Here is an 11,533-nt window from a genome sequence, read left to right on the forward strand (position 1 = left end):
TCTGACATTTTCCGACCGACGAATCACACTCTTTCTCAATGACACATTGTGGGGGGTTTCATTCTCCGATCTTCATATCGCCGGCCGAAGCTTTTCTCCTCCCATCACTTTTAGCCCACGCCCGGAATTTGACTTTCCTAATATTAATGCCTTCCTTAGGAAACTGAGCTTACCGGAGTTCCGAAAATTTACCAATAGTTGCTCGTAACGAGTTCCGGTTAGGGTGTTACCAATGCCGAGGGCTACAGGCGAACCGCGTGTAAGGCGCTCTTGTGAGCGCTGTCGGTACGTTATCAATCGCGATAAAGGCGGGATACTAACACAGGGGCAGGGAGAAGAAGATAAAATGTCCTGCTGAAAAACCGGGATGTTCGCATTGCCGGATGGCGAATCAGACGTGTACTTATCTGCCTCGGAATCACGTCAGCAGTAGTCGAAGATCCTTCGCTCGAAGCTTGTTAGTCAATGCGCGCGTAAGCTGTGATGAACGAGAGAGCTGATGCGCAAAAGCAGACCTCTCAAAGCGCAGCATGCTAGTATATCTTCAACTGCATCGAGTCATGAGCTACAGTAAGTTCTCGGGCTGAGTTGTTGCCCTAGCTAATTGAATTGAAGTCAGAGCTTTGGGAGCAGACACGAAAGTCAAGATGTCAATACCTGGAATAGTCATGCAAACTCACCGCGTATACATCCGCAATTGCCTCCGATAACAGCCATGCTCTCCGAAACATCCTCATGGTACGATACATCTCCCAAACCACGGCCACTCACTGACAAGAACAGGTCACCAGCAAACCCCGAACCCCCATCAGACCTCCTAGCAGACTTTGTAAACGCCTACCGCGAGAAGCTCTACTTTCAACCGGTTCCGCTGTTTGACCCGGGACGTCTGCAGCTTAAAATCGGGACACTACCTCAGTATCTCCGATGGAGCTTCCTAGCTTTGTCTCTGCACTATACAAGTCACAACTTCTACTATGGATTGGAGGGGAAGGCTATTGAGTATTATACCACGTCGGCGAGGAGTGTAGTTGTTGATATGGCGGCGGAAGGACTGGCGCAATTGGAGGTCATGCAGGCGCTGTGCCTGCTTGCTTTGTGCGATCACATCGGTACGTTTGTTCTCATGATATTTACTTATTACTAAGTAAAGTTAGCTGGGAAGTCTTCAAGGGCGTGGATGATGATAGGAATGGCAGCCAAATTGGAGTCACTTCGTCTCTCAGACTCAAAGGCCAGTGGTTCACGTCAATCTGATGATGCGGTCTCGAGATGCCACTGGAGTATTGCCATCCTGGAAGGTACATTTACTCCCCATTGCAACACTCTGTTTGAAGCAACGCACGCACCGAATTATCCCAAGAGCGTACCTCGGCCAACTACGCTGCACGGTATGAAGACATATTGCGCTGACTTGACGGATGCATACGAAGCCAACGTCCAAGACGTAGGTATTGTCGCAACCTGTCTCGGCTACACCTCAGTTTGGGGCAGTATAATTTCTTACCTTCGAGACATCCGCAACGGAGCGAATGAATATCCATGGCTAGCGACCTCAAGACACAATCAACTCACCGTCAAGCTATACGAGCTCGAGAACATCACCTCCCATCGTCATCTCATCCGCAACGCCTCCTTCCCCGACCAACCACCCTCCGAACTCAGCGAAAACAGAGAATATTGGGCGCCCTGGGTGTTATTCCAGGTGATGATGCACGCTACCCAAGCGATCCTCAATAACCCCTTCGTCCAACTCGTCGCTCTTCGGCGCGCGGGTCGGAACTTTCAACCACGCTCTTTTCTGCAGAATACAGTGGATCAAGCTTTGTTCCACGCAGAGTGGGTTTCTAGACTTGTGAGGATGTGTGCGGATAGACAGTTTGAGGTGAATGATCCTCTGGTTGGACAAGCTGTCGCAGGATGTGTTTCGATACTGTGGATATTTCAGTTTGCGAGGGATAGGAAGGTATCGGAGAAAGCGAAGGAGAATCTAGGAATTTGTGAGACATTTCTTGAGCATTTAGCGCGCAAGTGGCCTCATATTGCTGAAAAGGTGAGTCTTATATGACTCTAGTGCTTAGTGACACTAACATCGTCATAGGTCGAGATTCTACGTACGCTCAACATCAAAGTAAAAAAGAAGCGACAATCGCCTCAGGATGACGAAACGGGCAGCGCAACTATTCAGTTTGAACCAGATATGATGTGGGAACTTCTTGACCCTGCCATGTCAGGCGTTGACTGGGCGAGTTTATGCAAAGCGGGAGGGACTTATGCTGCGACGAGCGCTACCATCAAGGTCGCGACCAAGTTTATACATCCGATTAACAGCGATGAGGATAATACGCCGATGGAGAATGTTTCGCATAATTTGTTTGATCTGGAGGATGTTTATGGGGAGCCGTTTCTAGATCAATTCTTTTCTGACTCTTTGCTTGTCAACATCTCATAGACTCATACACAGGCTTATCATAGCTTGCCGTCAATATAAAGCTCAGCCGCCTAATACCCATTTCCGTTTTTGGAAGCTTCTCCAAGAGATTGTGAACCTGTTTCAATTGACGCTTGTGCAGCGCCAATTTCGGTCCCGGCTAAGGAGCCGACTTTGGCTTGAGAACCTCGCCGTCCAATCATCGTCATACACAAATGCGCGGACATCAAGCCACAGCAACGTCACAGCCAATACGAGATGCTGAGTTTGTAACATGTCTGAGATGAGACGAATAAGGAGAGGAAGTGGCTGACACAGACAATCACCAGCTGTGTATAAAGCGCGCAGGCTAGCTGATGAAGTTTGTTGCTGCATTCTTCAGCTTTCAAAATGCTTGTGTCACAATCTCTCCTCTCACTTGGGTCCATATTCAGCGCGGTGACTACTCTGCCAGGATGCGGCGAAGTGAATGTCTTCTACACGTGAGTTCATGCCTCTGGATTGCTGATGGGATATTTACCGACGTTATGTAAAGCGGCTTGCCTGGTCGGCATACGTATGTTACGCAGCAAGGCTACGATGCCGCGCTTGTTGAGGCGCAGATCTTCAACCATACGCGCCAGCTACGGGAAGCGGGATACAACGTACGAGGTACATCCGCCGTGATGAATGAGACATCCAGGACACTGACCAGTATGCAGCGGTCTGGAGAGGTCCCGAGATACCGGGCACAGAAATGAGTAAGCATATGAAAGATGTCCACTGGCATGTCGCTGGTGTTGGTTTTGGAGTTCGAGGATCTCAGATTTTAGATGTGATCACGCTCTTCGAAGGTCAGTAATCTCCTTCGACTGATCAATTGACGAGAGATCGCTGAACGGGTCAGAAACCCTTGATATATACCGCGAAGAAGCGCCGGATGCCAAACTCGTGTTCAACTATAATCCGTTGACCTTTTTATGGTCTGTTAAACGGTATTTCCCGCTGTCGAGTGACTGTAAAGATCGCCCGGGAAAGGATTTGGTATGTGTACTACTGTTAGAGTACTCCAGTCGAACTAAACATATATGTCTAGGGATACATCACGATTTGCGATGGTGCGTGTACTTGAATTGCAATGATTGATGCTCAAGAGAGTTACAAAAGATCTCGTATTTACGCAACATTGAAATCGGACACCTTGTTCTTAACCGTCAAGGTCTTCCTATGTCGATCACTTTTCTCAACATCGTTATTTCTCTGTGGCCTGGACTTTGAGCTTTAAATTATACCTACTACTGCTAGGTACAGGCGCGGAGATTATTATGTATTAAGTAAATGTGCTTCTGATCGTTATTTGAGTGGATTAAGTCAAGCCTTACTAGCACTAGATGCTTTTTACTCAGGCAATTTTAGGTGCCAATACTAGATCATAAACGTTACATGCGACAACGATTTAGGCATATGATGTGCTGTTTTCTAAAACGAAACTCTATCGACCTGTATGTACCTATTACACTCGCCAGTTTAGGACACAAGCTGGAAAACTGTCTATGTAAAGCCTGTTCGACCATTCGAGCTAAGATATTGACTTTGGACTATCGAACAACCAAATCAGATTTCAAAAACCTTCAAGGTTGTATTTAAGGAATTTGTTCCATTTATAAGTGTCTAGAGATCTGATGCATATGTTTTGCATATTTGGTGAAAGATGCGGAAGCCGGAAGAGTAAGACAAGCAGTTGTGTCGACAAAAAACCAAGACAGTGCCACTCTCATAATAGCCCAGCCATACCAAGAAGGGAGAATCGGAAGAAGATTCTAGAAGGACTTAAGGCATGGCAGGCTACTATGTGTTTGCACTGTGTCAAGACTGCTACGGCGCAGGAACGTCACGATGCCTTGCAGGTGACAGATCGCACAGACTCACCCTGCCACGTGTCCATGGTCTATCCCTCCCCCAACCGCGCTAGAACTGCCGTGAAAGCTCAAGCACTGTGACATTAGACGTCCCAGGGATTCGGAACGCAGCCACCGGGTACCAGGAATGCTTCACGGCGAGAGGGTGTACGGCATGCAGATCGAGCAGTGCCCCTGGCCCAATATCTTGGGGGAACACATGCCACTCTGTCATGGTTGCAGGGAGTCGACGTTTTGGGACACAGCCTAAATCATGGGGGATGGTCTGTGAACGCCTGGGCTGGGATTTCACGATAGGGATACCACTCTGGCGTGTATATACACCTGGCTTATCAGATGGTGGGGTGTTGATCCCTGCGGCCCGGAGTTGGGGTGAAATTGGCGGAAATGCAGGAACATAGCTTTAATAATCGCTGCAAATATTTTTTATACAAGAAAAGAAGTTAAACGATGGATTGTGAGTTAGTCCTTGTCCGAAGTTATGGTTCCGGATGGCGTTGTGTCGCGAGCATGGACAGCAACTTGCGGCACGGTGACGTAGCATCATGGACTACACACATTGCGTATTGACATGATGTAAAACAAAACATGCACAAGGCTCTTTATACACAAAGCTTCAAATCTATCTCTATTCAACTACAGACGCTATCACTAGTCTTTCGTCATGCATTCATGGACAAGCAAGCCGCAGCCTCGCATGTTCACATATGCTACAACACCCACATATGTCTTACAATAACCTAACCCTTGAATGCCTTTCCAGTGCTGATATTCACCTTTGTCCACAAAGAGCCGGTAGACATGTACCAAGCGAACTGAACAGGCCAATACACATGCATCATCCATAGCCAAGGAAGAGGATCCCACGACTCAAAGGTGCCATCCTTCCAGTAGATGATATGCTGCACAAAAGCCCGAATTGACTTTTGAATATCCGACAGACCCATCGTGCCCCGGAACAGAGTAAGGTAGAAGGGATACAGAACAAGCTCGACGAAATCCTGGCCGACCCAGTAGTATTGCTGGGGATTGGCAGGTGACACAGGTGGCTTTGTCAAAGGCCTTGGGGCAGATGTGGTAAGAATGGAGAGATACTCATCGACGATCTCGGGTGTGTTGTTGAAGAGAATGGTGGCAGTATGGACTCTTGGATTGCATTCAATAGGATATATCGTGACGTCTTTCTCAACACCAGATTTGGCGGCATCTTCATCTTCCTTATTGATCAAGAAGTCAAAGCTCATATGTCCTGTAAAGTTATCCCCGCCATCTTCAGCTTGCTTCAGTGTAAAGTCAAGCATCGCCCTGCTCAGCAATGAATCAGCAGGCAGAGCGGAGTAATGCATGAGAACATCAGCGGAACGACACGCGACAAACGCGCAGACGCGACCGCGAATGATGAGCGCGTGGGTGCAGAACTCAGGACCTGTGATATACTCTTGTATGATAAAGGAGCATTTGGAAGACTCGAAGGGAATAGAGTCGATGCGTGCGAGTGTAGCTTCTTCGGAAGGAAGAGGAAGTAGAGGCATTGCAAAGCGCGCGACATCATCGACACCAACAGGTTTGACAAGATATTGTCTTGCACCATGCTTATGCTCAAGACCTCCGTTTCTTTGAAGGAAGTTAATAACATCTTCTTTATCCTCAACAGCCTCCGTAAGCGGAACCGTCAGACCAAGACCCTTGGTATGCTCAATAAACGCATCCTTCTCATGAAGTCTTCGGATATCCTCAACACCAAATTGAATCACCTTGGCATTCGTACGAGCTTCAATGATTTCTCGCACCGCAGCATCTTCAACAGCCGCATTGACGTCCGAGACAGAAACCCAAAGATCAACGTCCTCGTAGTGAATAATCTCGACAATTCGATTGAGATATGGATCATTCATGCTCGTTTTTGAAGGATCTGAAGGCGGTGGGAGACGATAGTACGCATCGATTGCGAAAGATACGCGACCGGGCGAGAGGGAATGGCAATCTGCTCCAATGACGCGATGGCCTCGACGATGAAACATTCGTGCGAGAGAGAGACCCTTGGCCATGTTCACGCCTGTGACCAGAACCGTGACTTTGTCCAGATTATCGCCGTCATTGTGAGATTGTGAAGTTTTGGAAGTAAAGCGGTTCAAGAGATAAGCTCCCAATGCGAAGAGGGCGTTTGTTGGTAGGAATATGAAGCTGAGGAGGAAGAGAGCCGAGTTCTTGGCGAATTCAATCGCTCGAGAGCTCTCGAGAGCCTCATTTGGCTTCCCCATGATGAAAGCGATATAAACTCTGAAAATCGAGTCGTTTCAGTATTCAATTGACAATTATGAGCTTCACAAATCTATAGAGCTATAGCTACGGAGGATACAGCTCAGAAACGCGTTGTGGAAAAAGTCAATTGGAAGACGTCATGACTTGGGCGTGTCTGCGGAGAATGGTCTCACTAGCACGTCGGTGCCGCTCCGGGGCAACACATTCCGTTCACAACCAGTCCCCTCTCTACTAAGACAGAACAATCTAGCTCAGCCTAGTCTCAGATCCGAAAGAGGGGAAAAATACATTAGGCTTCTTCGCCAGGAAGATTAGCTCCGATGGTTTCACCACATGCATATGCAGCTTTTCACACCGGTCCGTTTCGCAACCAATTACAGCTCCAGCAAGTTCCTTACGTTCCTTCGAGGTATCACAAGAAAAACACACCATGTGCGGAATTGCCACTGTGTATACCGATGCAAACGGTCGAGACTCTCTTTTTCTGTCACCAGCCCACAATACTGTTACACCGAGATGCTGTGCTAGGAGTCTGCTTACGTCTATGACGTGCTAGACTTGTGAACTTGTGAACAGGAGATGCAAAAGAAGATGGATTCGGAAAATAAGAGGCGGTCAGGGAATAACGGTCCCCGTAAGGCGCAAGGGTAGATATCGTAGATCTGCAGTGCAACATTCCCATTGTCCCTTTTCCCAATCTCACTTCAGGGTCTAGGCATTTCACATGTCCCCGTGTTATTTTTGGCCAAGGGATACTCCGCTAGTAAACGTGGGGAAAACCTAATGAATGACGCGCACATGCGAGATGGTAGTGTAATCGACGCCATCTCGCTAACATCGCCCCGTCTTTACGAGAATACAGTATCCTTTACTCTCTCCTAGGACATTGATCTAGGTACAATCTGGCCCCACGCGGGGCCTAAGATCCTACCCCTGAACGACAAATTCACGGTACATCCCGTTGCGGTTGCTGGGTATATGACACCTCGAAAAAGAGGGATTCGCAATACACCTTACCAAACGGGCTAGTATAACCTATGTCGTGCTCAACTGCTCGTTCCTCACGGGCTATATTGCATGCACTCTTACAGAAGCGTAGGAACTAATGCTTCTGACCCATCGTAACTTGGCCATCATGACACCAACATTAGATACATGCATCCGCCTGCAAACATGCACCTGTAGCCAAGTCTCGGGCCTCAAACCACCTACCCAATGAAACGGTCCTCATGTCTCTGTACTTCTCCCCCAACCACTCGTTTACCGACAACTCATGTAGTGTTAACTTGCTCTCGTGAAGAGAACCCTAGCTTGAAGGCTTGTCGGCAGTTGAGTATCTCTCGGAGGGGGGTGGTATTCACACATAAAAAGGTCTTCCCGTCGCCATCAATGCCCTGAATTCCAAGCTACACACATCCTCTACACCCTTTTACCCATATTGTACTACCCCAAAACACCACCCAACATGTCTGATATGAGTGCTACCGTCGAGCCCACCTCCAAGGGTTTCGCTGTTTGTGGCTACGAGAAGATCGAGTATGACTTTGAGTTTCTCGATGGTGTTTTCAACACCGCCAATCCTCAGCTCTACCAGCTCTACTCCCCCTGGGGACGATGTCTGGCTGTGATGGATCTCAACATCTTTAACCTCTATGGGAATGAGATGCAGAGGTATTTTGATCACTATGGCATTCCTCTCACTATTCACAAGACTATGATTGGTGAGAAGGCCAAGAGCATGGATACTCTGTTATCGATTGTTGATTCGATGACTGATTTTGGTATTTACCGAAAGGAGCCTGTTCTTGTTGTTGGTGGTGGTCTTGTCACTGACGTTGCTGGGTAAGTCCTAGCCACTATTGTTAATAACTCAACTGACAGTTACAGCTTTGCTTGTGCTGCGTATCGTCGCAACACCAACTACATCCGCATCCCCACCACGGTCATCGGTCTCATAGATGCCTCAGTCTCCATCAAAGTCGCCGTCAACTACGGCCGCTACAAGAACCGTCTTGGTGCCTACCACGCCCCATCTCACACATTCCTTGACTTCACCTTCCTCCGCAGTCTCCCCGTAGCACAGATCCGCAACGGCTTTGCAGAGCTGATTAAGATCTCTACTTGTGCCCACAAGGATACTTATGATCTTCTTGAGAAGTACTGCGAGCAGCTGATCAACACTGGCTTTGGACGATCTGATGATGCTACTCCTGAGATTAAGGAGGTTGCTGATAAGATCTGCCGTGCTGGTATCCATGAGATGCTGAAGCTTGAGACACCCAACTTGCATGAGATTATGCTTGATCGTGTTATTGCCTATGGCCATACTTGGTCTCCTCTTCATGAGCTTGTACCTGAGACTCCTCTTCGTCATGGTCATGCTATCTCCATCGACATGGCTTACTCTGCCACCCTCGCTCACATCCGTGGTCTTCTCTCATCAGAGGAACACACGCGTCTTTTGAACCTCTTCTCCCGGGCTGGTCTCTCCATGGACCATCCTCAGTTCGATGCCTCTCTTCTCGAGAAGGCTACAGCCGCAATTCTAAAGACCCGTGACGGCAAGCTTCGCGCTGCTGTTCCCATCAACCCAATGGGTGACTGTGTCTTCTTGAACGACGTCAGCCACGACGAGATGGTCGCTGCTCTCGAGGAGCACAAGAAGATCATGAAGTCTTATCCTCGCCAGGGCGCTGGTCTTGAAGCTTTCGTTGACTCTAGCGACACTGGATACACCATGAACGGTGCCCCTGTTGAGAACGGCCATGCCCAGAACATTCCCCTCAATGGCGTTGAGAACGCTAAGCTTCATGCCTCTGGTCCCGAGGGTGTTGATGGTCTTCAGCAAGACTCTAGCAGTGATGACGACTACGTCGTCAGCTCTTCCAAGACCAACGGTAACCAGGACAAGGGTATCCTTAGTGACCTGAAGGAGAAGGCGAATGGTATCCAAACCCAGATCGCCAAGGCTGTGACAGTTGAGAGTCAATGATTGCAATCCAAAACAAAAACAAAATTCAATGCATTGGGAATGAGTATACGATTGCTAGGCTGGTTTAGTTGACTGGGATTGCCTTATATCCTGGTCCTTTTAGCATTATGATACCGGGTCTGAGAACGAGATGATAAATCACTCAGCATCCACGGTTTTACTTTCAATTCAATATACAACCAAGGATTTTACTCCATAACCGATCCGATTGAGTTGTGACTGTATGCCCTCTTCAACGTTTATGCTCCTCATACTCTGTTGAAGGATCAGGGCCCTCACTTGCCATCCTCTTCTGCATTATATTTTGCTCTGTTGATCATGTTGATGAAGTCCTCCGCCGCGTTCTCCGAAAAGAACTCAGCTTCTCGTGCCATGCAGCGCCGTATGTAGTCCTGGCCACGTTCAAACATCTCCTCCTCGTATTCCGTCAATGCGCTTTCCAGCTCACTGTCTTCGGTGTCTGCACCACTAGTATTCTTACAGTACTTAATTATCGCCTTCGCCAGCATGAGAGCATCCAACATGGCCATATTCACTCCCTCGCCCACAAGCGGGGTTGCAAGATGAGCAGCATCCCCAAGAAGGGTAGCTCCAGGGACTCGTTCCCAAATGACCGACCAAGCAGGTAAGCGATACAGAGGCCATGCATGGAATGGACCTTCAGCATTGGTAAGATATTCCCTCAGCTTTGGAGCCCAGTCTGCGAAGAATTCTGGTGAAGATAGCAATTTCTGACGAATGTCCTCTGTATCTTCATGGCTCAGAGGTCTGCGATAGAGCTCTTCCGGCGCATCCATACCCATGTAGAATCGATAGGAACGGTCGGCTAGCTGCTGAACGGCCACAATCTTATGCTGTCCCATTGCGAGCATGTTCCCTGGACCTGCGTGCTCCAGTGCGGCAGTATAGCTTGGGTTGTTATGGGATATGCTGCCTTCAATGAAAACTTTACCAGAGTAATCGGGTATTGCCGAATTAAGCTTGATATGTATTAGTATAGACTACGACGCGATAAGTGTCTTGACATACCAGTGGGCGCACCTTGCTCCACGCTCCATCTGCGCCAACGATAAGACCAAAGCCAGATGCAGAAGTTCCATTGGAAAAATGGATAAGATGCTTAACCGCCTTTTCACCTTTCTCAACAGACTTTACACCATGAGCCCAGCGAATCTTCTGGGGTGGGATTGAGTCAAGCAATAATTTCCGAAGTTGCAGCCTGTTAATCTCGGGAGCATCGCGGTCTTCCCCAAATACAGCCTTGACTGTTCCGACTGGGTTCTGCAAGAACACACGAGATGCATCCCATCGAGCAAGGCTCTTGAATTTGTCAAACAACCGAGCTTCTTTGAGGGCAAGATGACCTGAGGAGGCGTGGATGTCTAGAGTTCCTCCTTGGTTGGTGAACTTCGGCTCTGGACTTTCACGCTCATAGACGATGTAATCGATGCTGTTGATCTCGAGTAGCCGGGCGAGAGTCAGGCCGCTGGGTCCTGCTCCGATTATGGCAATAGGTGCTTTGGTAGGCATGTCAGATGATTCTTGAGTGTTTGGGACTGTTTATCTCTATGACGTTGAAAGATAGTATGGCTGCTTGCTATGTTTTATATGTGTAAGTTGATGAATGAACCAGGGGTTGTGATGGTTAACGGACAACAATAGTCCTTTCAAAGTCCGTATTACTCCGCCGATTGGCATCTGCCTTCAACTGATAACCTCGCGTCTTGGAAATTATACAATGTGGTTGATTCTACTGAGTTGATGCTGTTATTTTCCAGGTATATCCGAGTCTGCTGCAATTGATTGGTGGACTTCGGAAAGTAAGCACTTGTTTGCTCCGATCTCAGCCAATTAGAGCGCGACTCTTCGGGCTTGATGACAGAGGGGAACTTCCTCGGTCTCAAACTTTCATCCTCTTCTCTTATTCTTAATCGCCATTCGAATTTCTTT

At 48.1% G+C, this 11,533-nt stretch overlaps 5 protein-coding genes; 3 read left to right on the forward strand and 2 right to left on the reverse strand.

The window, feature by feature from the left end:
• Positions 1-715: 715 nt before the first annotated feature.
• FFUJ_02299 (uncharacterized protein) lies at positions 716-2,452 on the forward strand (the record flags this gene model as incomplete). XM_023574013.1 has 4 exons in its annotated part: positions 716-738; positions 784-1,112; positions 1,158-2,053; positions 2,102-2,452. 4 exons carry the CDS (start codon positions 716-718, stop codon positions 2,450-2,452), a joined length of 1,599 nt encoding a protein of 532 aa, XP_023427444.1.
• A 369-nt stretch (positions 2,453-2,821) lies between these two features.
• FFUJ_02300 (uncharacterized protein) lies at positions 2,822-3,542 on the forward strand (the record flags this gene model as incomplete). XM_023574014.1 has 5 exons in its annotated part: positions 2,822-2,913; positions 2,967-3,082; positions 3,133-3,264; positions 3,318-3,454; positions 3,507-3,542. 5 exons carry the CDS (start codon positions 2,822-2,824, stop codon positions 3,540-3,542), a joined length of 513 nt encoding a protein of 170 aa, XP_023427445.1.
• Positions 3,543-5,069: 1,527 nt separating this feature from the next.
• On the reverse strand, positions 5,070-6,590 carry FFUJ_02301 (uncharacterized protein; the record flags this gene model as incomplete). The annotated part of the gene is made up of 1 exon (XM_023574015.1): positions 5,070-6,590. The coding sequence occupies one exon, from the start codon at positions 6,588-6,590 to the stop codon at positions 5,070-5,072; it is 1,521 nt and encodes a 506-aa protein (XP_023427446.1).
• A 1,466-nt stretch (positions 6,591-8,056) lies between these two features.
• FFUJ_02302 (related to pentafunctional arom polypeptide) lies at positions 8,057-9,583 on the forward strand (the record flags this gene model as incomplete). XM_023574016.1 has 2 exons in its annotated part: positions 8,057-8,433; positions 8,479-9,583. The coding sequence occupies 2 exons, from the start codon at positions 8,057-8,059 to the stop codon at positions 9,581-9,583; spliced, it is 1,482 nt and encodes a 493-aa protein (XP_023427447.1).
• Positions 9,584-9,858: 275 nt separating this feature from the next.
• Positions 9,859-11,113, reverse strand: FFUJ_02303 (related to tetracycline resistance protein from transposon Tn4351/Tn4400; the record flags this gene model as incomplete). XM_023574017.1 has 2 exons in its annotated part: positions 9,859-10,563; positions 10,613-11,113. 2 exons carry the CDS (start codon positions 11,111-11,113, stop codon positions 9,859-9,861), a joined length of 1,206 nt encoding a protein of 401 aa, XP_023427448.1.
• Positions 11,114-11,533: the final 420 nt, after the last annotated feature.

Source organism: Fusarium fujikuroi, chromosome FFUJ_chr03 (genome assembly GCF_900079805.1).
Source record: "Fusarium fujikuroi IMI 58289 draft genome, chromosome FFUJ_chr03".
NCBI classification, from domain to species: Eukaryota; Fungi; Ascomycota; class Sordariomycetes; order Hypocreales; family Nectriaceae; genus Fusarium; species Fusarium fujikuroi.